The following is a 26,157-nucleotide window of genomic DNA, read 5'->3' on the forward strand; positions in this document are numbered from 1 at the left end:
AGAAAGAGGTGATTTTTGCAATGCGGTATTATTTTCTTTCTTTGCATGTTACATGCGGGATCCAAGTGTCTTTTTCCCCATTTGCATTTGCCCACCCCACCTCCTCCTGAATATTTATAGGTTCAATAAACGCTTTTCAATAAAGTATATTTATATTTTCAATAAACCTCAGACGTGCGTTCCTACCACTGGTCACAAACTGTGAGAGAGAAGGAACCTTTTAAAATACATCACGCTGAAATACAAGCTCTCGACACCGGCCTCTTAGGCAGATAGATTTGTTTTCCTATAAAGTGGCAAAAAAATAATGTAGAGTAAAATGTAGAAAAATGAATAAAAAATTTCAAAAAATCAATCATCTGAAAACAAAAAGCAATTAAAAAAAGTACAAATTCTAATGGCAGCATTTTCACGCTGATTTTTTCCTTCGATGACCCACCCATGCTCTCGGCGTTTTGGGTCGGTATTAAGGTAGCGCAAACAAGGATGTAAAATTTTGTCAAAAATTGGAAACGGAGGAATAATAAATCAGTCTTCGTTGCTTTGGTCTTAGACATTTTCCCTGACAAAAAAAATGAATAAAAAAAATTTAGTTCACGTTTACGCAATGATTTATATTTTTGCTATATTTTTGGGGTGATTTGTGCACCCCACCGATCCCTGATAATGCTCAGTGGTAAGATGGTATTTACCCCCTTACTACATACAAGGCGTCAAATGTTTCAATTATTCCAGCGCAGCTCATCTGATGTTTTTGTTCTTTTTTTTTTTTTGCATTTATTTGGCTATAAGCATTAGCTTGGACTGACTTTTAGTTTAGAAAAAAAAGATTACAATTTTTTGTTACATTTTTCACAAATCGCTATCTTCGACAGAAGTGATTGTAAATTGTAGAAGAGAATAAGCATAATTATACTTTGTGCGACTTAATATTCCAGCTTTATTATGTTTTTAAAAAAAATACTTTATCCTCTTAATTGGTTAAGAGCCATGCGGTATTTTGCGCTGTGTAATGGGTGACAAGTCCTTCAAAGCCTGAAGTGGTCAAGAATCTCATTTTTCAGGCAGAGCAATGTAAAATGACTTCTTTTAACTGTGTCGACTGCATTCTTGATGCAGATTCTTCAGTTCCAGTAGATTCCCACTTTATTCTTAAGGAGTCTTATCTGTCGTTCTACCATTTGTGAGCACCGAGCGCTTATGACACGGTTTTACCTCAATGCACTCGGATCCTGCGGCGTGTACAGTACCTAGGGAATATGATTGATCTATTATTAGAATACATACAGGTGTAGGAGAGCTGAGTTTAACAGATGTAGCAGAGCTGAGCTTGATATTTGACACAATGTATCTATCTGTCATCTATCTATGTACTTATCGATCTTTCTGTCTATTATTTATCTATCTAATATCTATCATCTATCTATTATATGTCTATCTATTGATCCCCTATCTAATTTTACATACAGTAAGACCGCACCTGTAAGCATTAGACCACTTGTTTTCTTTTTCTTTTGGTGGTCAGACCATAAGAATACCCATCACTATAAAGAAGCTGTCTATCTATCTATTATCTATTATCTATCTATCTATCTATCTATCTATCTATTATCTATCTATCTATCTATCTATCTATCTATTATCTGTCTATCGATCTATTAATCTATTGATCAATCTATTGTCTATATATCGATCAATCTATTGTCTATCTATCTATCTCTCATATCTATCTATTTATCTATAAATCAATCTATTGCCTATCTATTAATCTATCTCTCATATCTATCCATCTATTGATCAATATATTGCCTGTCTATCTATCTATCTGTCTATTTTTTCATCTATCGATCAATCTATTGTCTATCTATCTATCTATCTTTCATATCTATCTATTCATCTATTGATCAATCTATTGCCTATCTATCTATCTATCTATCTATTTTTTTAAATCTATCGATCAATCTATTGTCTATCTATCTATCTATCTATTCATCTATTGATCAATCTATTGTCTATCTATCTGATTTTACATATAAGTCCGCCCCTGTAGATGTTAGGCCACCTGTTCTTTATTTTGGGGGTCTCACCATAGGAGTACATATATAGAAAGAAGCTGAACAGTGAGGACCCGGCAGCACATTTCCAGGTACATCGCTGACCAGACCTGCGGAGTCTGTGATATTATTTTAACATGGAGAGTTCTGATGATAGGACAAGGCAGCACCAAGGAGTTAAAAGCTCTGCTACATCTGTAGAGCTCCAGGAGGGTATGAGGGAAATCTTTTTGGGTGCGAAATGGAAAAAAAAAAAGTGATTAATCTCTCCCAAAAACTGACAGTTCAGTCCAGAACTACTAGGCATGAGTGGAGTAACTGGTCATATAGGTGGAGGGTTGCTTGTATCAGTGCAGGGATGGGGTGGGTTTGTAAAGGGTTAACTGGTATGTTATACTGAACTTGGTTCCAGTACTCGACTGGCAGGGTTAGTGGGCTCTGGGATAATCCCAGTTTAGATATCTGGTCTGTAACTAATTGGATGATATGAAACAAATCAGCTTGTTTAATAATGTCACATATTTGGGCTTAAAACCAAAATAAATTGGGGTTCTGGGACACCCTACAACGCCACATGTAACTCACGGCTCCTCGCTTGCCTGTAACAGATAAATTATCCAAATGCAGGAATATAATGACTACACCCTATGGATGGAAAGCTGAATTTGTCATGTAGCTTGTTAGGGCTGCAATGCTTCGAGCTGCGGTCATACTGCACCAGTTCACACCTTCAGTCCTACGGAACGAGTTGTTCCAAACAACAAATTCAGCTCTGCTTCATCTGAGACTCATTTGCCAGGATTAGGCCTCTCCTCTGGCTCAGCCTATTGGCAGAGGGTTTGCGGTGCTTTCAGACAGTCAGAGCTGTTGTCTCATTGGTTGCCCGCACTAGCGCCAAATTTTCCACCCGAATGAGATTCATCTCTTTCTGATTACAAAAAGTTGCACTCACCTCATAACAGTTGATAGAGAGGATGGTGGCGTTACTGTGCCATCGTTTCTACTATTATTATTATTGAACCTTTATGCTTTTGTATGTGACCCTAAAGAGCATTTAACCCTAAAAATTTTGTCCCAAAAATTCTATTTCTTGGTTCGCAGAGTTGTATTCTTTTTTTTCCTCTTCTTATCCGGCTAGTATATCTGTTTCTGGAAAAGCAGGATGCCAACTAATGTGGCCGCCACCACAGCCCCCAGGCGGGTTCCTGCTCACCCTTCATAAACGCCTGAATGGCAGCTCTATGTCGGTATTATAGCCTCTATCTGGCGGTATTACTAGGCCTTCATTAGTCTGGAAAAGCAGAGTGACTACCCCTGTGAGAGCTGTCATGGCGGACCACCCAGCTTTCCTAGAACCACATGTAGCCAAGCCTATAAAATCCTTTATATATCATATGACACATTCATTGTACCCACCATGATCCGAATAGTCATGGTAACCAGACTTGTGAAGCGCCTCATCTGCCTCCTGTAAAAATGTGACATATACTAGGAACATAGGAGATGCCAGGAATCCAGATTTGACTATTTTTTTTTTACAGTTTCGTGAAGAAAAAGTAACCTACAGAGTCAGCAAGCCCCTATATCTGGAGATTTTGTCTTTTTTTTGGTGCTGCTCCGTCCTGTCTATTATCACTAGCAGCTGGTTAGGCGTCCTGTCAAAAAGAAAAAAAAAAAAAATAATAATAAAAATCGTGTAATTTTCCTAATATAATCCTCCTCAGTGATATTTGTTTAGACTAAGAGAGTGAGGACATTTCATGCAAACGTCGCGTTCTCGCTTGGGTCGCATAAAATTTTAAAAAAATCATCTGCCGGTTTCGACTCTCCCTTGCAATTAATTACAACCCTGAGTAATCTCGCAAGCGATAAACAGGCTGTTGTCTGCTACAATGCAAGTTACGCTTTGGAGAGGATAATGGCAGAAGCAGCGGAACTTTACATTTTTATTTACTTTGTTTATATCATATTTTTTTTATTAAATATATTTATGTATTTTTTATTTATTTTTAAATACAGTTTATTTTATTTTTTGCCTTTTTTAATTCAGTGAGACATGTTTGATGTAAATAATGAGCGGATACAGGTACCATCTCAAGTGGTATGTACTGCCAAGGGCATGCTGTATGACGGGGAGGATGGAGGGGGGACGTTACAGGAATCGGCAGCTATTAGGAGACATCTATCTGTTTTTAGACTTGTTTATGCCATTGATAGCTTTAACGCAGATGTCCTCAGGCACGATTTATGGGGAGAGGAAAGGTTGTCTGTTACAGTGGATCAGCTCAGTTATCCTCATCTGTCAAGGTTTTGAGGTTGCATATATACTGTGTTTGAGAGGATAGATGCGGCTGCGGTTAGGGTTGTCACCCAGCTTTCCCAGGCTCCGGAATGTCAGGATGGAGCTGCATGACTGGGCCGATTTGGCTTCAGCTGAGTGACAATCCCTGTGGGCCTATCGGTCAGCACCATGCTTTCCCAGAAACACATAATGCTCTGTTCACATTATTGCAGTTCTGGATCCATTAGATGATGGACACCAGCGGATCCTCATGGATCCCACCGTTTTCAAGGGGTAAAATTTCCCCGTCTAATGTGAACAGAAACTATGACAATTTTTTATATTATTATGGTAAAAATACACTTTAAAATGTTATTGAATATTTAGCAATGTTTTCACATAGTCACAATTTTTCCTGTGCTCCATTACAGCTGAAGAGCACCATGTCCAATCGGTGATCACAGATGAAGACGGTCTCGCCATCCCAGAGTCGGGGACCCTTGGCCTGTCCGGCAGCGGGACTGACCCAGACTTGTTAACATGTGGACAGTGTCAAATGAACTTCCCGCTGGGAGACATCTTGGTTTTTATAGAGCACAAGAAAAAACAGTGCGGAGGTCCGAGCGGTGGCTGCTATGAAAAGAGTCTGGATAAAAGTAGTCCTCCGCCCCCAACTCGCTCCGAGCTCAGGAAAGTGGCAGAGCCGGTGGAAATCGGTATCCAAGTCACACCCGATGAGGAAGACCGTCTTCTCACACCTACAAAAGGAATTTGCCCGAAGCAGGAGAATATTGCAGGTACGATGCCATTTTTTCTTTTGCTCTGGAGATGTTAACGTGGTCCACAAGAAGGGGTCAGTACGAACAAGAGGAGGGCTAGTCCTGACCCCAGGGGGATAGACATGGTTAGTATGTGCAAGACCAGGGCTAGTCCTGAACCTGGGGAGGAGAGACATAGTCAGTACGTACAAAACGAGGGCTAATCCCAACCCTGGGGGGACAGACATGGTCAGTATGTACAAGATGAGGGCTAGTCCTGAACCTGGGGAGGAGAGACATAGTCAGTACGTACAAGACGAAGGCTAATCCTAACCCTGGGGGGACAGACATGGTCAGTACAAGAGGAGGGCTAATCCCAACCCTGGGGGGACAGACATGGTCAGTATGTACAAGACGAGGGCTAATCCCAACCCTGGGGGGACAGACATGGTCAGTATGTACAAGACGAGGGCTAATCCCAACCCTGGGGGGACAGACATGGTCAGTACATACAAGATGAGGGCTAGTCCTGAACCTGGGGAGGAGAGACATAGTCAGTACGTACAAGAGGAGGGCTAATCCCAACCCTGGGGGGACAGACATGGTCAGTACATACAAGATGAGGGCTAGTCCCAACCCTGGGGGGACAGACATGGTCAGTACGTACAAGACGAGCGCTAATCCCAACCCTGGGGGGACAGACATGGTCAGTACATACAAGATGAGGGCTAGTCCTGAACCTGGGGAGGAGAGACATAGTCAGTACGTACAAGAAGAGGGCTAATCCCAACCCTGGGGGGACAGACATGGTCAGTACATACAAGAGGAGGGCTAATCCCAACCCTGGGGGGACAGACATGGTCAGTACGTACAAGACGAAGGCTAATCCCAACCCTGGGGGGACAGACATGGTCAGTACGTACAAGACGAGCGCTAATCCCAACCCTGGGGGGACAGACATGGTCAGTACATACAAGATGAGGGCTAGTCCTGAACCTGGGGAGGAGAGACATAGTCAGTACGTACAAGAGGAGGGCTAATCCCAACCCTGGGGGGACAGACATGGTCAGTATGTACAAGAGGAGGGCTAATCCCAACCCTGGGGGGACAGACATGGTCAGTACATACAAGCTGAGGGCTAGACCTAACTTTGAGGATACAGACATGAGAGAGGAGGAGACATACAAGACTAGGGCTAGTCATGACCCCGATGAGACAGACATGGTCAGTACGTACAAGACGAGCGATAGTCCTAAACCCGACAGATGGCTCCAAATTTGGTCAAATACTTTAGAATTTTGCCAAATTTTGAGATTTTATTATTTTTTTTTTATAGTTCTATAGTTCTAAAGGGCGAAAATCATCCTCATTATCATCATCATCCTCCATGGCTGATTTACCGCTCAATATATTGGCAAATTCTTTCATTACAGGACTCGGTATCTTACGTAGTCACAGATTACCTTGGAATTTACAGGGCCTGTCATGTCTGTTTTAGAAAATACTTATATCCAACGTAAAGAAAATATCCTCTTTTAGTCCTCCTGGAAATGTTTCAGTGAATTGACAGCTCTGTATCTCATGTCATTGGGGTGTGTCCCTGTGTCCCTCAGTGCTGATGGTGTCAGACAGATGAAGAGAAGGGTGACGCCCCAGTGTGACTAACAGAGGAGCCGATACTTTATAGATTTCCAAGAAAACCTGCTCCAGGCTTTTCCTATCATGGAATATAAGTATTTACGACTACAGATGTGACAGAACATGGCACCGCCCAGGAGATCAGATGTGTACCAACAGCGCCCCCTAGATAGTGTTTTCTATAGATACCGCTTACTGTAAAAGCTCTAAATGATTTATATTATTAAATCTAAACCCCCAAAAGCTAGAAAGTGAGAAGATTTAGCGGGATGGCTGGCACGCCCCTATAGGTGTATATAGGTCCATAGAACTCTATGTAGGTACCTGTGTATATGGGCAGATATGTTACAGTGCCCCCTACTATGCAGAGCAGTCCCTGGAAGGGTGTAAAGGGGCAGTGACTGGTGCCTCCATGTCCGTGGCAGCGCGGGCGGTACTGACCTCTATGCACTTATATAGCGCTACTATATTCCGCAGCACTTTACAGACATTAGCATCACTATTAGCAACCAACTGTCCCCAATGGGGCTCACAATCTAATGTCCCTATCAGTATGGCTTTGGAGTGTAGGAGGAAACCGGAGTACCCGGAGGAAACCCACGCAAACACGGGGAGAACATACAAACTCCATGCAGATGTTGTCCTTGGTCGGATTCGAACCTAGGACCCCAGCGCTGCAAGTATATTAATAACCCGCCGTAGCGCCAATATCTCGCCTCCTATCCCGCGAGGCTCTCATCTGCCTGGCACGGAGGCTCCCCCCTCCTCAGGAGTCTGCCGTTGCGTTGATTTGCATGTTAGAAGTCGGAGGATTAGCGCTAATCCTAAACCTTTTTATCCTGAAGCTGGTGCGGAGGAGAGGCGCTTCACCTATTCCTAGAAGGCAGAACGCGGCGTCTTCTCCTCCACAGCGGAATCCAAAGAGAATAGGTCAACCCCTGCCCAAAATGTGTGACACGTGCTGTGAAACTACAACTCCCAGCATGCTCTTGGACACAGCTCTCAGTCTATAGGGTCCACAATAACAGGCTACAGACCGCTGGTTTCTGGGCAATGGTGGGAGTTGTTGTTCCACCATTCACCTTTGATGGGCTCTCTTCTTTTCAGTCTGGAAGACATGCTATGTCTTGTGACCCCGGTGGCAGACCCGCTGACAACCGCTCTTCTTTTTAGCCTGCAGGGGATGGTGGTGGAAGTAGTAAAAAGCCACTGTCAATCATCATCATGATGAGAGTGCTAGCTCTAAAATGGCAAGAGAACCATAGCTTGCTTCTCCTATTTTCAGCATGATGGGAGTCATAGGCCTAAAACATTAAGGGAGCCTTAGGTTACCTCTTCTCATCATGATGGGAGTTGTAACTCTAAAATGGCAAGAAGACCATAGGTTGCCTCTTCTCAGCATGATCGGAGTAGTTGCTCAAGCATCAGCGGAGTCATAGGTTGCTTTTCCTGTTCAATCATGATGGGAGTTGTAGCCCTAACGAAGCAGAAGAGCCATAGGTTGCAGAGCACTGGGGCTGTCAGCACACGGTGGGAGTAGTTGAGATACAATAGATGTCAGCTTAAAGACTCTACAGACCCCTGATTACCCCTTTTTAGTCTGCCCGATACACTAGGAGTTGTAGTTCCAAAACAGCGGAAGAGACCACAGGCCACTGACTCTCACTCTCCTCAGCTTGCAGGATGGGATGAAAGTTGTAGTTGCACAGGTTGCAGACCCCCGGATGCCTCTACTCTTCTCAGCCTGATGGTAGGCCTTGATGGGAGTTGTAGTTTCACAGCACGCAGGTTGTAGGTCCCTCCTATAATGACCTGTGGTGCGCAGTCATCAGGTCCTGCAGCACTGGCAGCCTGCGTCTGTCAGGCCATATCGCGGCGGCGGAGGCAGCGCTCCTCCCAGCAGGCCTCGTGCAGATTACTATTGTTCAGAAGCCGCCAAAACACAGGGTCAGATAATAGGAAGGTGTGCTGCGGAGCGGCGGGTATTCTGATTTCCTCGTGTCACTGTCTGGCGGTCTTGGCTTCTCCCTCCTTCAGCCTCTTGGAGGCAGAGCCGGCGATGTGCTCACAACACCTCGGGTTTTATTTTCCGAGAGGCTTTTTCTTCGTCAGGAGTTTTCTGGCAACGATTTACTCTCTGACTTTTAAAACAATTATAGGTTAATCCCCAAAATAGTAGCAGAGACGTCGGCGTCAGCGACAGGAAAACTTTCTCTACCTCGCTTCTATTGAAACCGCATGTGCACGACTGAACGCTGCCATGGCATGTAGCAGAGCTGAACTTGTGAATATATGGGCCTGCGTTGTTTGTGCTCTACAAGCTTGCAAAATTGACATGAGCTTTCTACATTATAAATTCACTTCTGCTACGTTTTAGACCGAAGTTTATGGAAGAGGATTTAGAGAACAGGTACATACAGATGTAGCAGAGCTAGGTTGGTTATTTCAGTACTGTACTAAGTTCTCCTGTAGTCCTGTGTGGAATATTGAGATATTATGATAATGAATGACAGACTTAGGCCTCATGCACATGACTGTTGTTGTGTTCCGTTCCGCAAAATGGGGTTCCGTTGTTCTGTGACCCGTTTCTGTTTTTGTTTCCGTCTTCCTTTATTTTTGGAGGATCACCAGACATGAAGAAAAGTAAAAAAAAGTCTCAGTCAAGTTTGCCATGCAAATGATAGGAAAAAAAACGACGCGGACGACAATCTTGTGTGCCTCCGCGTTTTTTCACAGACCCATTGACTTGAATGGGTCCGCGAACCGTTTTCCGTGAAAAAAATACGGACGCGGATGACAAACGGTGCATCAGCCGAGTTTTCAACGGACCCATTAAAAGTCAATGGGTCTGCAGAAAATCACGAAAAACAGAACAACGGACACGGAATGAAACAACGGTCGTGTGCATGAGGCCTTAGCTTTGCTGCGTCTCTATCTGCACTAGGTTCACCTGTAGTCATATATAGAGCATTGCAATGTTATGATAACTAATGATTGTAGTATTTAGGTCCTGGGACTACATCATTTGTATATAGTGCTAAAACCTCTGTATTAGGCGCCTTTCACACGAGCGTGACGGTTCAGGTCCGGATGCGTTCAGTGAAACTCGCACCATTTTGCAAGCAAGTTCAGTCAGTTTTGTCTGTGATTGCGTTCAGTTGTTCCGTTTTTATCGCGTGGGTGCAATGTGTTTTTCACACGCGTGATAAAAACGGAAGGTTTACAAACAGCATCTCTTAGCAACCATTAGTGAAAAACGCATCGCACCCGCACTTGCTTCCGGATTCAATGCGTTTTTCACTGAAGCCCCATTCACTTCTATGGGGCCAGGGCTGCGTGAAAAACGCTGAATATAGAACATGCTGCGTTTTTCATGCAATGCAGAACTGATGCGTGAAAAAAAAAAACACAGACCCATGGAAATGAATGGGTCAGGATTCAGTACGGGTGCTATGTGTTCACGTCATGCATTGCACCTGCGTGGAAAACTCGCTCGTGTGAAAGGGGCCTTAGGCGGGGAAACCCGGATTTGCTCCGGATGCGTCCCGGGTGCAGTGCGCACACAATTTCAGTCAGTTTTAATTGCGATTGCGTTGTTCAGTTTTTATCGCACGGGTACAATGCGTTTTGCACGCGCGTGATAAAAAACTGAATGTGGTACCCAGACCCGAGCTTCTTCACTGAAGTTCGGGTTTGGGTTCGGTGTTGTGTAGATGTTATTATTTTCCCTTATAACATGGTTCTTAATACACAATGCTAAGTAAAATGTTGCTTGAGGGGTTAAATTTTTTTTTTAAAATAAACTCACCTCATCTACTTGTTCGCGCATCCGGCATTGTCTTTTTTCTTTTTCTTTGAGGACCTGCAAAAGGACCTTTGATGACGTAATCGCGCTCACCACGTGGTGACGTCAGCGCAGGTCCTGCTGAATGAAGATAGAAGATCCTTCCCTCAAGCAACCTTTTACTAAGCATTCTGTATGAAGAACCATGTTATAAGGGAAAATAATAACCTCTACAGAACACCGAACCCAAACCCGAACTTCAGTGAAGAAGTCCGGGGTCTGGGCACAACATTCAGTTTTTTATCACGCGCGTGCAAAACGCATTGCACCCACGTGATAAAAACTGAACAACGCAACGCAATCGCAGTCAAAACTTACTGAAATTGTGTGTGCGCTCGCGCGGGTTTCCCGCAATGCACCCGGGATGCATCCGGAGCAAATCCGGGACGCCCGTGTGAAAGAGGCCTTAGGGTTTTGATGCAGTGCCATATGGAGATATTATAGTAAGCCCGCCTCTGCTACGTTTGAATATTTTAAGCTGAGGTTTATATAAGTGGATTTAGGTAACAGGTGTATATAGATGTAGCAGAGCTGAATGTGAGCTTTAGGTCTTGGAACTACACCATTTGTATATCTGTAATATGTTTGCCTGTAGAATGTTGGGATATTATAGTATGACATATTGTAAACTCATCTTTACTACATTGTACATTTTAGGCTGGGAGTTATAGAAGAGGAGTGTATAAAGAAGAGTTGTATATAGATGTAGCAGAGCTGAACTTGATCTCAGCTATATTTGCCTATCTTTAGAGGAAGATTTAGAGGAAGAGGTGTATGTATCAATATTGCAGAGCTGAATCTGATTGTTAGCTCTTGGGGCTACCGTGTCAGATTAGCACCACTGTTGTCATCTTCTTGTCTAGGCCGAGAATTTGCGCCAGATATTCTCCGGAGCAGGCGGTTTCACACTAGCTCCTGAAAATTCCTTTAATCTGGCATCCAGAATGTCTAGTAATCTGGAACTGCATGATAATCTTGAATTTCTCAAGAACGGAACCAGAATATTTTATGCCGGATTAAAGGAATTCTATGGTTTTGAAGATGATGCTGGTTATAATCCAACCGGGGAAATGATCGGACCCCCTTATTATCAGGATGGTGTATTATCATGGCCACTGGTGCGTAGAAGGGCATTTGATTCCATTTTATTGGTTTGATTCAGTTTCATGCGAGCCATTGCTCCCTGTTATCAGCCCGGCTGTAGTGTTCTTCGGTGGGACATAAAAACGTGTAAAGGATATTAGGACTAATGGTTTTAGATGTACTGTCCCTTTAAATTTTACCAAGGCGAAAAGCAGGGTTCACAAGTAGTCGCTCAGGACCTGGCATCCTGAACCAATGATGTGCCATGGATTTCAAAACCTTGGTAAAACGCACGCGTCCACGGGAATTAGTCGTGCAGCACACAACCGCCACGTGTGAACCTCGCCTAATGCTGACTATAGACGCACTGCAGCCGATCATTTATGCTGCTATCGAAAAATGGGGGAGCTGGAGGCTGTGGTACTAGAAGCACACATAGATGTAGTTGGTGTGGCTGAGACATGGCTGGACCCTTCACATGACTGGGCTGTTAATATTGAGGGTTTTACACTATTTAGGAAAGACCGGGTCAATAGAAAATGTGGTGGTGTCTGTGCCTGTGTGTGAGGAGGGATCTGAGGACAAGTGTGAAGGAGGCAACTGTGGGTGAGGATGTGGAAACCTTATGGGTGGAAGTTTCAAAGGGATATAAACACTGAACAAATAATACTTAGTGTATTCTATAGACCCCCTAACATCACAGAGGAGATAGAAACGCAACTGTATAACCAAATAGAGCGGCGGCACAGGCGGGTACAGTGGTCATAATGGGAGATTTTATCTTCCCAGACATTGACTGGGGTCATGGTTCTGCCTCAACCGCAAATGGGAGAAGATTCCTGAACTTGCTGCAGGACCACTTCATGGGCCAGTCTGTAGAAGCCCCCACTAGGGGCGATGCTCTGCTGGATCTGGTAATATCTAATGATGCAGAGCTTGTTGGAAATGTTACTGTTCCAGAAACACTGGGTAATAGTGACCACAATATAATTATATTCCCCCTAATCTATAAGAAGCAAACTCTGTCAGGCAGAGCAAAGACACTGAATCTCAAAAAGGCCAATTTCCCCGGGTTGAGGTCAGCATTTCAGGGCATAGACTGGGGGCAGCTACTGTCACATAATAATACTGAGGAGAAATGGGAGAGCTTCACATCCACATTGAGTAATTGCACTAAAAAATTTATCCCTTTAGGTAACAAGTATAAACGGCTAAAATTAAACCCCCCCCCCCCCCATGGCTTACAGCTACTGTAAAAAGAGCAATAAAAGACAAAAAAAGGGCATTTAAAAAACACAAATCGTGAGGGGTCAGCTGTAGCGTTTGAAGATTACAAAGGGCTTAATAAAATCTGCAAAAATGAGATAAAATTAGCAAAGATACAAAACGGACAGCAGGTGGCAAAAAAAAATAAAAAATCCCCAAAAGTTTTTTAACTATATAAATGCTAAAAATCCAAGGTCTGAGTAGGTAGGACCCCTAAATAATGGTAAAGGGGGGGTAGTCCCTGAAGATAAGTAAAAGGCAGAGTTACTAAATAGATTTTTTAGCTCTGTATATACAAAAGAAGAGAAAGGAGCTGATATCTGTGGTGCTGGGGCTGTTAGTACATCCAGTAATATACTCACTTGGCTAACTGTAGATATGGTCCAAGACAAGTTAAATAAGGTAAATGTGAACAAGGCTCCGGATCCAGATGGATTCCACCCAAGAGAGCTTATAGAGCTCAGTTCAGTCATTGCTGTGCCCCTATTTATAATTTTTAAAGATTCTCTAGGTTCTGGTACAGTGCCAAGTGATTGGCGCAAGGCAAACGTGGTGCCCATATTCAAAAAAGGATCAAGGTCCTCCACAGGTAATTATAGACCTATAGGCTTGGAAAGTATAGTTTGTAATTGGATTGAAAACTGTCTGAAGGACCGTGTCCAGAGAGTTGTGGTCAATGATTCCTATTCAGAATGGTCCCGGTTTATAAGTGGTGACCCCAAGGTTCAGTGCTGGGTCCTCTATCATTTAATCTATTTATTAATGATATCGAGGTTGGGATTAATAGCACCATTTCTATTTTTGCAGATGACACTAAGCTGTGTAGTGCTGTGCAGTCTATGGAAGATGTCCATAAACTACAAGCTGACCGGGACACTCTGAGTGATTGGGCATCAACTTGGCAAATGGGGTTCAATGTGGATAAATGTAAAGTTCTGCATCTTGGTAGTAATAATCTCTGTGCTTCATATGTCCTAGGTGATGTAACACTGGGGGAGTGACTTATAGAGAAGGGTTTGTCCTTGTGGATAGTAGATTAAATTACAGCACAATGTCAATGAGCTGCTTCTAAGGCCACCAGGATATTGTCATGCATCAAACGACGCATGGACTCGCGGGACAGGGATGTAATACTACCACTTTACAAAGTGTTGGTGCGGCCTCATCTGGAATATGCAGTTCAGGTCCGGGCACCAGTCCATAGAAAGGATGCCCTGGAGCTGGAGAGAGTACAGAGGAGAGCGACTAAACTGATAAGGGGCCCAGAGGGTCTTAGTTATGAAGAAAGATTAAAATAATTGAATGTATTTATCTTAAGACGAGACGTCTAAGGGGGGACAGGATTAACCTAAACAAATATATAAATGGGCCGTACAAAAAATACAGTGAAAAGCTGTTCCATGTAAAATGCGCTGCCTCTGACTGGAGAGGAAAAAGTCCAGTCTCCGGAAGCGTCAAAGCTTCTTTACTGTAAGAACTGTGAATCTGTGGAGTAGACTCCTCGGGACGTGGTCACAGCAGGAACAGGGGACGGTTTTACAAAGAGTTTAGATGAATTCTTAAAAGTAAAACAACATTAATGCTTATGAAAACGTGTAGAAATATGAGTCTCACTTCCTTCTGGGATTCGCATCCTCACCTATCCCTTGGTTGAACTTTATGGACGTTTGTCTTTTTTCAACCGTATTAACTATGTAACTATGAAATGTCGCCATCTTGGTCCAGGATAGCAGTCCTTTAGTAAATTGGCCGCCAGTCCTGCAGCCTCCACCTATAAATGTTCTCCCCAACCTCCCGCCATCCATTGTCTATTTAGGGCCAGGTATGCGGCAGAAGGTGTGTCGGCAGCCGTCCTTCACACGTTTACAGTTCAACTCCATAGAGCAGATAAGATAAGGGCCCGCGGGTCATAACAGGGATGCATTCTTCACAAGGAAATAGCACGGACTGGATGGCCATCTCTTCCCCCGCCACTCTTACCAGGAAACAGCTCACAGAATAAATGCCGTTCCTACGCCCAGGCGATCGCACTGGTATTTTTGTAGCCGGGTAATATAGTCATCGTCCAGAGCTCAAGGACACTGCTGAAGTTCATTCTGTCTTTTTATAGTGGGCAAAACGAAGGCATTTTCAGCTCCTTTCTCGACTACAAATGACTCAATGATTTGACACAACATATGCCATTTTTTTCAAAAAAATGTAAAAAAATTTGTGGGTAGATTTTGGGTCAAGTTTTAAAGGGGTGGACATTTATGGCACATCGATGGATATGCTATAAATGTCACATAGGTGCAGGTCTCACAAGTCGCATTCTGAGCAGTCTGCTGTCAACCATCATGAATGTTGCTTAGCGTAAAATTTTGAAAGGACGGTTGACCAAAATCAGCCATTTTTGAGTATTCAGATGTTCAGTCTGGGGATAAATTAATGGAGACTGCAATTTTCAAAAATACCCACGACACATATACAGACTGGGTCGGTGGGGGTCCCAGTGGTCATAGCAGTTCAATGCAGCACCTTGTGGAACGTTTCCATTCAGCATGCAAGACAAGGGGAAGGACTTACAGAACAAGGAAGGTTATTACAGATTGTCTAGCTGCCAAATCCCAACTCCTCCCGACACTCGCATGAATAATCCTATAACGCTGCAATATGCATATAATGGTATAGTTTCTTTATATTGACACCAGTAGGATATTAGGCACAGGTCAGGAGCATGGTGGTGTCAAGCAGCAGCTGAAATGAAGCCTTGTTTTTATCGTTGCTGTAAGTTCATCAGATTGTCTCTGATCCATTTTTCCCCATCACCTTAAGAGCATCTGACCATAAGACTATAAAGTCCTATAGTAAGACCTCCGCAGGTGGATCTGGGCAATGCTCTCCCTATGTGCTTCTTGAAGGATTGTCAATATGGAGCCAGGGGTTCATGGGAGATAGGTACCACGAATGGAAGTCCATAGTATCTGCATGCTTAGACCAGATACTTCACTTTTTACAATAGAAGATCAAGGGACAAAAACATGTCTCACTGACCCTGCTTGCCTATGGTTTCCCAAGTGTTTAGTCCAACTGCAGATGCCCCATAGCCCTTTCCATCTGTCTATTCTGTCCTGGCACAATGCGTGACTCCACCTTCACCGGAGAGAGGGGTTCAGAAGGGGCCAGCGTGGAAAAGAATGCAGCGCATGACATGTTACTGCTGATATAAGCCACCTGCACATTATCTGCGTCCAGTGCTTTTAAAAAAAATAAAATAATCGTTAGAAACTATGCAAAAAATTTACTTTGTTATTGTAAAAATAGATTTTGTGCACATTCTGAGAATGGAGTGTTTACAGCAAGGTCAGAGCCTCGAAACTGTGCTTCTCCATAAACCCGTCTGGCCAGAGCCACCTGTACTGCACTGGCTTCACGTGTCTGTATGTGATGGGGGGGGGGGGGTATGTAGAGCACTGACTGGGGCTTTTCGATCCCGGATCCCCCCCTCAGCTGCTACAGTATATGGGCTGCCCCTGTGGTAGGTATGCCCTTGGTGGCCATGGACTATCTGCTGCTTTGCGGACCAGTGGGAGCCTAAGCTCCATGGACCCCGCTCTTGCTCATGTGTTTCCTTTGGCATTACATTAGGCTCAGTGGTTCAAGGATTTTTAGGGCTGGAGTCAGGGTTCCTGGTGCCCTAGGGCCACATTTCCATGCAGTTTGCATTCTTACGGGTTTGCTATGGTTGCCCTGGTTTCCTCTCATACCCTCAGCGTCCTATGAAACTGTCCCCACTACATGGGGAAATCAGATTGTAAGCTCCTGTGACTGCAGGGATATTACAGTAGCGTAGACCACTTCCTGCTGCGGGGTGCCTTTCTCACGCTGCTCACAGTGGTGGTTTCGCCCCACATTGTGTTACTATCAATCTACATCTGGGCCTTGTGCCTGTGCCATCAGAAGACGTGCTGAAACATTGTCACACCTTCTGCTGTCTCCTACGACGCCGGCATCACTCCTCCTACAACACGCCAGAGCGAGCAAGATTCACGCCTACTACATGCCACAGTGTGCCAGCATCACGCCCCCTGTTACCCAGGGCCCCAAGCCAAAAGATGGCACTGCACCACCGTCACATCCCCCACAACAGACCGTGCACAGTGCACCATGATGAGCGCTGGTCACATCTCTGTCTGCACAGGGCAAGACCAAACCGCAACACTATCGCAGCGGAAATCTCTATCCATCTAATATCTATCTGATTATCTATCTATCTATCTATCTATCTATCTATCTATCTATCTATTATCTATCATCTATCTATTATCTATCATCTATCTATCATCTATCTATCTATTATCTATCTGATTATCTATCTATCTATCTATCTATCTATTATCTATTCATCTATCTATCTTTCTTTCCATCTATCTATCTATCTCTTATCTATCTTTCTATCGCATTATCTATCTATTATCTATCTATCTCATATCTATCTATCTCATTATCTTTCTATCTATCTATTATCTATCTATCTATCTATCTATTATCTATCTATCTATCTATCTATTCTATATATCTATCTATTATCTATCTATCTATCTATTATCTATCTATCTATCTATCTATCTATCTATCTATCTATCTATCTATCTATCTATCTATCTATCTATTATCTATATATCTATCTATTATCTATCTTTTTCATTATCTTTCTATCTATCTATCTATTATCTATCTATCTATCTATCCCATATCCATCTGCTGGGGGCTCAGCTTCAGATTTTCTCAGGTTACTTAGTGGATTATGTATCATTTGCTAAATCCATGTGTTTATTATGGCCGGCGGTGATTGTTTTATACTGATATAATAGACGCGTAACGATTTATTTCTGCAGCCTTTTTATTCCCTTCCCTTGAAGTGATTAGGGCTCCATCGCACAGGGGTGAAAGCTAAAATAGTGGGCGGAGTATCTGGGGATTTGGAATCCGGAAATCCCAGAGATGTAATGAAAACAGGACGGACTTTTCACTCGCACTGTGTCTTGCTGGCAGCGAGTTCGCTTTCACGAGCCAATGTTTTTATTGTTGGTGTGCTCTAGACAAGTAGTGAGAACGACTCGTTAACCCTTCTCGCCGGCTGAAATAAACCCCAAAAATGTTCAAACCCATCAAATTCTTCACACTTTTTCTGGAGTGAGCCTTTAACCCTTGATGTGGAGGCTGACTCTGCAGTGCATTATGGGTCTTTTCTGCCGTACAAAGGGTCAGCCATATGCCCGGCAGATGCTATCGCCTGTGCGGCCACGCTTTTTTTTCTTCTTTTTAGCCATTAAAACACTGGCCGTCAGCTCTGTCACCGTATATCACCGCTTTGCAGGCATAATTGATATACGAATAGATTAGCATATTTTACTGAGACGCTGCTAAAAATAAAGTTCCCACGGTGTCGTTTTTCGCGAATGTATTAATTTGTTCCAATTGCTGGACGTCCATTCCGTTTTGTGGCCTGAACCCTATTGTCATGTTTTTCACACCAGTTCCTCTCATTATAGACTCGGCTGTCAGCAGTTGCGTCATCTGATCCATCTGAGACCATCTTGGGCCGGGTTCACACTACTGTTCTGTATTGTGCTGTTTTGACAGGTAAATGACCCTGTGGACCTCATGGGACTCAAACAGAAACGGAGCAGTCAACGTCTGTATCTATAGGTCGTGTCACATAGTTGCGTTGTTACATAGTTACATAAGTCCATCATGTTCAACCAAGTCCAGATTTTTTTTTTTCACGTTTACGTCAATGGACGACAGATTGGGCAATAGATGACCTCATTTTTGTGATCCGTCTCTCAATCTGTTCCACTGGGAAAAAAATTCTCACAATGGATGTTTTTTTTTTTTCATTGATTTTAATGGGCTCTACACTTTTTGATACATTACCTAATCCGTTTGGATCAGCAATTAAAAAAACTCAAGTGTGACAGAGCGTAATCTTGTTTTTCCAAGCCCAAGCTGCTATTAAAATCATTACACCTTCCTCCAGATCCCATGCTAAGCTGGCATCCCGGCCGGATTCCTGGAATGTTCAAGTCTGTGCATAATTTGGGGATAATTGCACAGCTGCTCTTGGGGTCTGCAGCTCTGCGCTGACCTTGGTCAGTGCGTCTGCCCCTGAATACATGTTTGCCTTCCCTTCCCCTTGTCTTTTTGTTTCACTTTGACAACCCCCCTCCTCCGCCTCCTCCTCAACTCCTTGTCTGTTCTCATTCCATAAACACTGGGATCATTACAAATCAGCTCCCATAGTAGAGCAGGCAGCTCCTTTGTGATCCCCCTGTCTCAGAGCTAAGGGTGTGATTTGTATTAAGATTTCTAGCAAAAAAAAAAGCAAAAAGTCAGCTTTGGTCCAGGGTCCTGCAGACGCCCAATACAGATTTATTAAGTGTCGGGTGGGGCCAGTGATAGGACATAATATTACATTGTCTCGGCGGATGGATCATGGGAACAGCTCCTCCCCCACACTAAAACCTACTAAGTTAATTACTGTGTCATTTCCATGTCTGAGAGCATCAGTGAGACACGACTTCCTAGGAGACACAATGCCATTTTCTTTTACACTCCTAGAAAGCCGGAGTACTGCATACACATGGACAGGTTTCTGTACTAACCCCAGGGAGGCAGCGGCACAAAGTCACCCAATGATATGTCTGTGCATGTGATATATGGACTCAGACGGGTCATAGGTCGTAAAGTGCATGTGATAGAAGTAGATATCAAGTTATATGTGTGTGAGGAGTATCTGTGCTCTGTCATATTTCTCTTCCTTCCTTTCTTTCCTTCTTTTCTTCTTTCTTCCATCCTTTCTTCCTTACCTCATCTTTTCTTCCTATCCTCATTCATTTTTACTTCTTTTTTCCTCCCTTCCTTCCTATGCTCCTTTCCCTTCCTTCTTTTCATCCTTCCATCTACCCATCTATCATATGTTCCTTCCTTTTTTTTTGTTAATTTCTCCCTTTCTTTTTTCTCTCCCTTTTTCTTTCCGTTCTTTCTTCCCTACTAGTTCCTTTCTTTCTTGTTTCCTTCAACTGTTTTTCCTACCATCTTCCCTTCCTTTCTTCCTTCTCTGCTTTCTTCTTTGCTTTCCTTTCTTCCTTCTCTTCTTCCTGCTTTCCTTCAGTTCTTCAATCCACGCTTCTTCCTTCCATCCTTCCTTCCTTTCATCCATACTTCCATCCCTCTTTCCTTTCTTCCTGCTTTCCTTCCTTTCATCCATCCTTCTTCCATCCCTTCTCTCTTTCCTTCTGTTCTTTTATCCATCCTTCTTCCTCCCTTCCTTCCCTATTTCCTTCCTTTTTTCATCCATCCATCTATCCTTCTGCCTTCCTTCCCTCTTTCCTTCCTTTCTTTCTTTCATCCATCTTTCCTTCCCTCTTTCCTTCCTTCTTTCCTTCCTTTCTTTCTTTCACCCTTTCTTCCCTTTTTTCCTGCTTTCCTTCCATCCATCCATCCTTCCTTCCCTCTTTCCTTCCTTCTTTCCTTACTTTCTTTCTTTCACCCTTCCTTCCCTTTCTTCCTGCTTTCCTTCCATCCATCCATCCTTTTTCCTTCCTTTTTTTCTTTCTTCGTTCCTTCCTCCTTTTGATCCTTGTTTCTTCCCTACGGATGGTGGGGTTTTCCCGGTGGTTGTTCCTGTTTTATGGGTGTGTGTATTCCGGATCTTATCTGCTGACAGTAGACCTGTGATTGTGCGCAGTCACATTATCAGGCTTCCATGATGGTCTGTTGAGATGTTTGTCCGGTTTATTGGACATTTGTAGATTATTAGTCACTGGTCACACCCTTCCTGAGTTTTTTGGAGGCTCCCGGGTGTCAGTGACCTGAGGTGTGATAGTCCATCCGTTTGTTGTACCTTTCCTCTTATTTTCCCGGGGCAGGACTGTGAAGCGTCAGCCTGAGGCTCCTGCGGCCGAGGCCTCCTCATACTTTCTCTGGTGGGCTGTTACCAGCTCGTAAAGCGGGGAGATTGAAGGGAAGTTCCCGAAGCAGGAAGTTTTATTTATTCCTGACTTTTTTCGTTCCTCAGTTTCACGGGTGGCAGCCAGACTTGGAACCCGGCCACTGGATCTTTTGAAGGAGCAGAGAACCATTCCAAGTTGAAATTTATAGAGCACAGTGCAGTAGGTTCAAGGGCTGGAAACCGCCAGCACCTTCAGCCTCTTTTGCTACTAATCAGTCCTGCGAGCGGTTAGGCCGGTTTGCTCACTTGTACCTAATTTTACCCGGCAAACACTTCTTGTCCCTTAATTAGGGATCGACCGATTATCGAATTTACCGATATTATCGGCCGATATTCATCATTTTCAAAGGTATCGGCATCTAACCTTGCCGATATGCCGATAATGCGTCCAGCGCTGCTCGCTTCTGATAAAACATGGCGCTTGGCGAGCGCCGCTATGTTAAGTGGCGAGAGTCAGTGGAGAAGGAGGGAGGCTGAGACTATGACGTGGCTGCCGCAGAGCCCAATAAAATGAGCGGGCTCTGAAGCTGCCCGCACCTCTGCCACCAATGAATGTCTGGCTATTATTAAAGCAGAAGGAGGGACAGGGGAGGGTTTACGGCTGCGCCGTCTCAGCTAGTGTGCTCGGCGAACGGCAGCAGCCTCCTCCTCCTGAGTGTCCTGCCCAGAGTCAAGCAGCCTGGCTACTGTGCCACCAATGATAACTTTAATACAAATACAGGAGGCGAGTGCCGGCTGTACCCGCCTCCTGTATCTGTATTAAAGGTTAATTAAAGTCATTGGTGGCAGTGGCCACAGGGTCCCCCCCCCCCACCTAAGTATTTTAATGGTGGCAGTGGCAGTTCTGATCGGAGCCTCAGTAGTGTAATTGCGTGGCTCCGATCGGTTACAATGGCAGCCAGGATGCTACTGAAGCCCTGGCTGCCATGGTGAGCTCCCTGCTGCTGTGTGTACTATGCACAGGTCAGCAGGGACAGTGTAAGATCCTATTCACCCTAATAGAGCTCTATTAAGGTGAATATGGAATACCGGTATAAGTTATCGGCTATCGGCCTGAAAGTTCACAGGTTATCAGTATCGGCTCAAAAAAATCGATATCGGTCAATCCCTAGTTTCCTTTCGCTATTTTACATCTGATATTTAGCACCAGTGAAGATTAAGGAAAGGCCTGCATATTGCATGCGGAGTTGTGGTGAAGATTTTTTTGCACAACATTGTAACATTGCCTAGCAATCACTCCACTTCCTGTTTGAGTGACTACCAGTCAAAGGGGTTCACCGGGAATTAAGAAAACGAAAAGACATAAATATTGCTTTATTATGAATATATTCCCAAATACCTTTCACTAGTTATAATGGCTCGTTTTGTCTAGGGAGAAATCATTAGCAGAAACAAAATGGCAGCCGTCCTATTAGTAGACACAAAGCCTGTCCTAATCACTCAGAAGGACAAGTTACTTCACAACAAGAGGCTGAGACAGCTCTTTCCTACTTGTCAGGGATTATGATCCAGAATACAGATGATAAGAACGTTAGCTGAATCTCTGTAGGGATGGAGTTCATGAGGAGACATGAAGTACAGAAAGAACGGACTTTGGCTCAGTGTTGTGAAGTAACTTGTCCTTCTGTGTAATTAGGACAGGTTTTGTGTGTACTAATAAGACGGCGGCCATTGTATCTGCTAACGATTGCTCCCTAGACAAAACGAGCCTTTATAATTAATGAAAGGTATTTGGGAATATATTTATAATAAAGTAATATTTAAGTATTTTCATTTTCTTAATTCCCGTAGAACCCCTTTAAGTGCAGGCAGCTAGACGTATTGAAGTGATCACAGAAGGGTTGGCTACACTGGAAGCTGTCTCTCAGCGGCACTTGGGCTTGTTTAGGATCCTTCTATTTCTCTGGAGGAACCATGAGAAGATAGGACACGATTTAAAGGGGTTTTCCATTAAAGAGAATCCCTTTCCATGGCCTCTTGTAGAATATATGGCTGTTATATCAGAGAACCCCCCCATTACCGCGGCCGGGCTCACTTCCTGGTGGTCGTCTGTCATCTTATGAATTGCTCAATGAATTTTTTAATAACCAGATGCAGATATCACATGTTCTGTAATTGACGGCATTGAATCAAATATTTTCCTTCATTAATTGAAGTTTTATTTGACCGGTCAGAGGTGGAGTGGGACAGTCTGCAGTGCATCACTAGGCTGCTGGTCACACATGGCTGCCATATGCCCCCAGACTCCGCGTTGACTGAGTTGACCTTGGTTCCACTCTGAGCATAAGCTGCCTGTGATTTGGGGCCAAGTCTGGGGTGCAGGAGATCGGACACCGTTCAGTGTAAAGATTAGTGTGCAGAATGTATGGTAGATATTTCCATCTATTCTTCTAGCAATGTTCACATGGGTCGGCTGTGCGTCCTGCTGTCAACTTTATAGCAAAGATTTAAGGCCGGAATCTAGCATCCATTTGCTATCGATCTATCTGTAGTATCGATCGACTATCGATCTAGCAGCTAGGCCTAGGGGCGACGAGGCGCATCGAGCGGCATCGCAGAGCGAGCAGCGCGCGAGCGAGCGCGCGAGCGAGAGAAGGCGCCGAGCGCGACGCTAGCGAGCGACTAGCGAGCGAGCTAACAGATCGCGCGCGAGCGGGCGAGCGAGCGAGCGAGCGAGCGAGGAGCGAGCGAGCGAGCGGCGAGCGAGCGAGCGAGAGAGCGAGCGAGCGAGCGAGCGAGCGGGCGAGCGCGAGCGAGCGAGCGAGCGAGAGCTAGAGAGCTAGCGAGGAGATCGAGCGAGCGAGCCGAGCGGCGAGCAGCTAGCGAGCGAGCGAGCTAGCGAGCGCGCGAGGAGCGAGCTAGCGAGCGAGCTAGCGAGCTCGTCGCGAGCGAGCGAGCGATCGAGCGAGCTAGCGAGCGAGCGATCGAGAGCGCTATCTATCTAGCGCAGCTAGCGAGATCTATCTAGCTATCTATCTATCTATCTACTATCTATCTATCTATCTATCTATCTATCATCTATCTATCTATCTAATCTATCTATCTATATCTATATCTATATCTATATCTATCTATCTATCTATCTATCTATCTATCTATCTATCTATCTATCTATCTATCTATCTATCATCTATCTCTCTATCTATCTCCCTACTGTCGCCATGTCTGGGTCTCTGGCTCATCGTGGGACACATGCAGTCACTTGTGATGTGCTCAGTCCTGCTTGTGAACTTGGCCAGCCATGGTAATTGGACATTTGGGAGAGACGCACGGATACTGTAATCATTTGGCAGCAAAATGGAAGAGTGTGATATTAGCAGTTTTTTACTTTTTCTAATTTGAGCGTTAAGAACGGCGGTGCGTCTCTCCAAGAGTTTCACATCTGCCGGAGCTGTGCCTCGTTCCCTGGGGTCCCATTTATAACAATCTAACAAGATAGGATTTGCCTTTGAATATCTGTAAATATGGCTTAAGATCACAAAACGAAACTCATCATTGTTGAAGACTAAAAGGCAGAAAAGCGCTGTTTGATGAATGTGCATATTGTCGCTTCCTTCACACACACACAGGAGATAAAACACTTAGGAAAGTTGCTCTTTCCCTCAAACATCTGCATTTGCACACATTTAATTGCCGCTTCTCTCCGTCCTGAGAGTTACGATTTGTCGTCAGGCAGCTGCCTTTATTAGGCTTTATCATTTGTTAAAACTACAATGAGCCGCGTAACCCTTTGTGTGCTGAGGCAATGTGAACAGCGGCATGCGGAATATTCTAATGGCCCTTGATTACACACTCTGATGGTAACAACTAAGGCTACTTTCACACTCATGTGTTTTGCGGATCCGTCATGGATCTGAAAAAAAACCGCTTCCGTTACAATAATACAACCGCATGCATCCGTCATGATCGGATCCGGTTGTATTATGTCATCTATAGCCAAGACGGATCCGCCCCTATTGACTTACATTGTGTGCCAGGACGGATCCGTCTTGCTGCGCACCGCAGCAGTGTTTTTCTGTCCGCGATGGGAGAGCAACCAAACAGAACAGAATGCATTCTGGAGACTTTGTTTCATTCAGTTGAGTTTTGTCCCCATTGACAATGAATGGGGACAAAACGGAAGCGTTTTCTTCCGCTATTGAGATCCTATGACGGATCTCAATAGCGGTAGGTGAAAGTAGCCTAACGGTGCTATTATCTGGGTGCTGCATGATGTTTTTTAAGCATCATATGACGCTATTATTTTTGCATTATATGACGCTAACATTTGGACTCCATATTACAGCCTTGCCCAGCACTATCATTTAGGAGCTGTGTGGGGCTATTATTTGGGTATTTCATGATGCTAATATTTGGACAGTATATGTGTGACACTAATGTATTAGCACAATATGACAGCATTACTTTACTGTATGACATCACTATTATTTGGTTGCTGTATGGAGATAATATATGTTCATTTTATGATGCTAATATTTGGGCACAATTTGGCAGTATTACTTAGGCACTGGTATTATTTATGCATTGTATGGCGCTACCATTTGGAGTTATATAGGACAGTACTTGGGCAGTATGTGACACTAATATTTTGGCATTAAAGGATGCACCATATCACGATACTAATTAGGCTACGTTCACATCTGCATCGGAGGATCCGTCACAAAGTTCGTCAAAAATGGGAAAAGTCTCCTAAAAGAAACACTTCTCCCAAACGGGATCTGTTAGGCTCCGTTCCTGTCAGTTTTGTGTTGAGTGCGGCCCTTCCGTTACTTTCGTTATTCCGCTCCAATAACGCATCAGTATGGTACTATTACTTGGCTGCTCTGTTTGGACACTGTATGGCCCCCTCTCAGACGAGCGAGTTTTCCGTGCGAACGCATTACGCCTGCACTGATTCCGGACCCATTCATTTCAATGGGGCTGTGTACATGAGTATTTTTTTTATTTACGCATCACTTGTGCGTTGCGTGAAAATCGCAGTGTGTTCTATATTCTGCGTTTTTCATGCAGCCCTGGCCCCATAGAAGTGAATAGGGCTGCGTGACAATCGCATCACATCCGCAAGCAAGTGCGGATGCGATGGGTTTTTCACTGATGGTTGCTAAGAGATGTTGTTTGTAAACCTTCCGTTTTTTTAACACGCGCGTGAAAAACACGCATCAATGCGCATTGCACTCGCGCGGAAAAAACTGGACAACTGAACGCAATCGCAGATAAAACTGACTAAACTTGCTTGC

General features: G+C 44.1%; 1 protein-coding gene across 2 annotated transcripts in view; it reads left to right on the forward strand.

Moving 5' to 3' along the window:
* Positions 1-26,157, forward strand: part of BCL11B (BAF chromatin remodeling complex subunit BCL11B) — a 90,213-nt gene that overhangs the window by 11,449 nt on the left and 52,607 nt on the right. For both annotated transcript variants that reach the window (XM_044272071.1, XM_044272070.1), the window contains exon 2: positions 4,767-5,132. In XM_044272071.1, coding sequence (XP_044128006.1) covers positions 4,767-5,132 — 366 coding nt within the window. The remainder of the gene's footprint in view (positions 1-4,766; positions 5,133-26,157) is intronic.

Source organism: Bufo gargarizans, chromosome 11 (genome assembly GCF_014858855.1).
Source record: "Bufo gargarizans isolate SCDJY-AF-19 chromosome 11, ASM1485885v1, whole genome shotgun sequence".
NCBI lineage: Eukaryota > Metazoa > Chordata > Amphibia > Anura > Bufonidae > Bufo > Bufo gargarizans.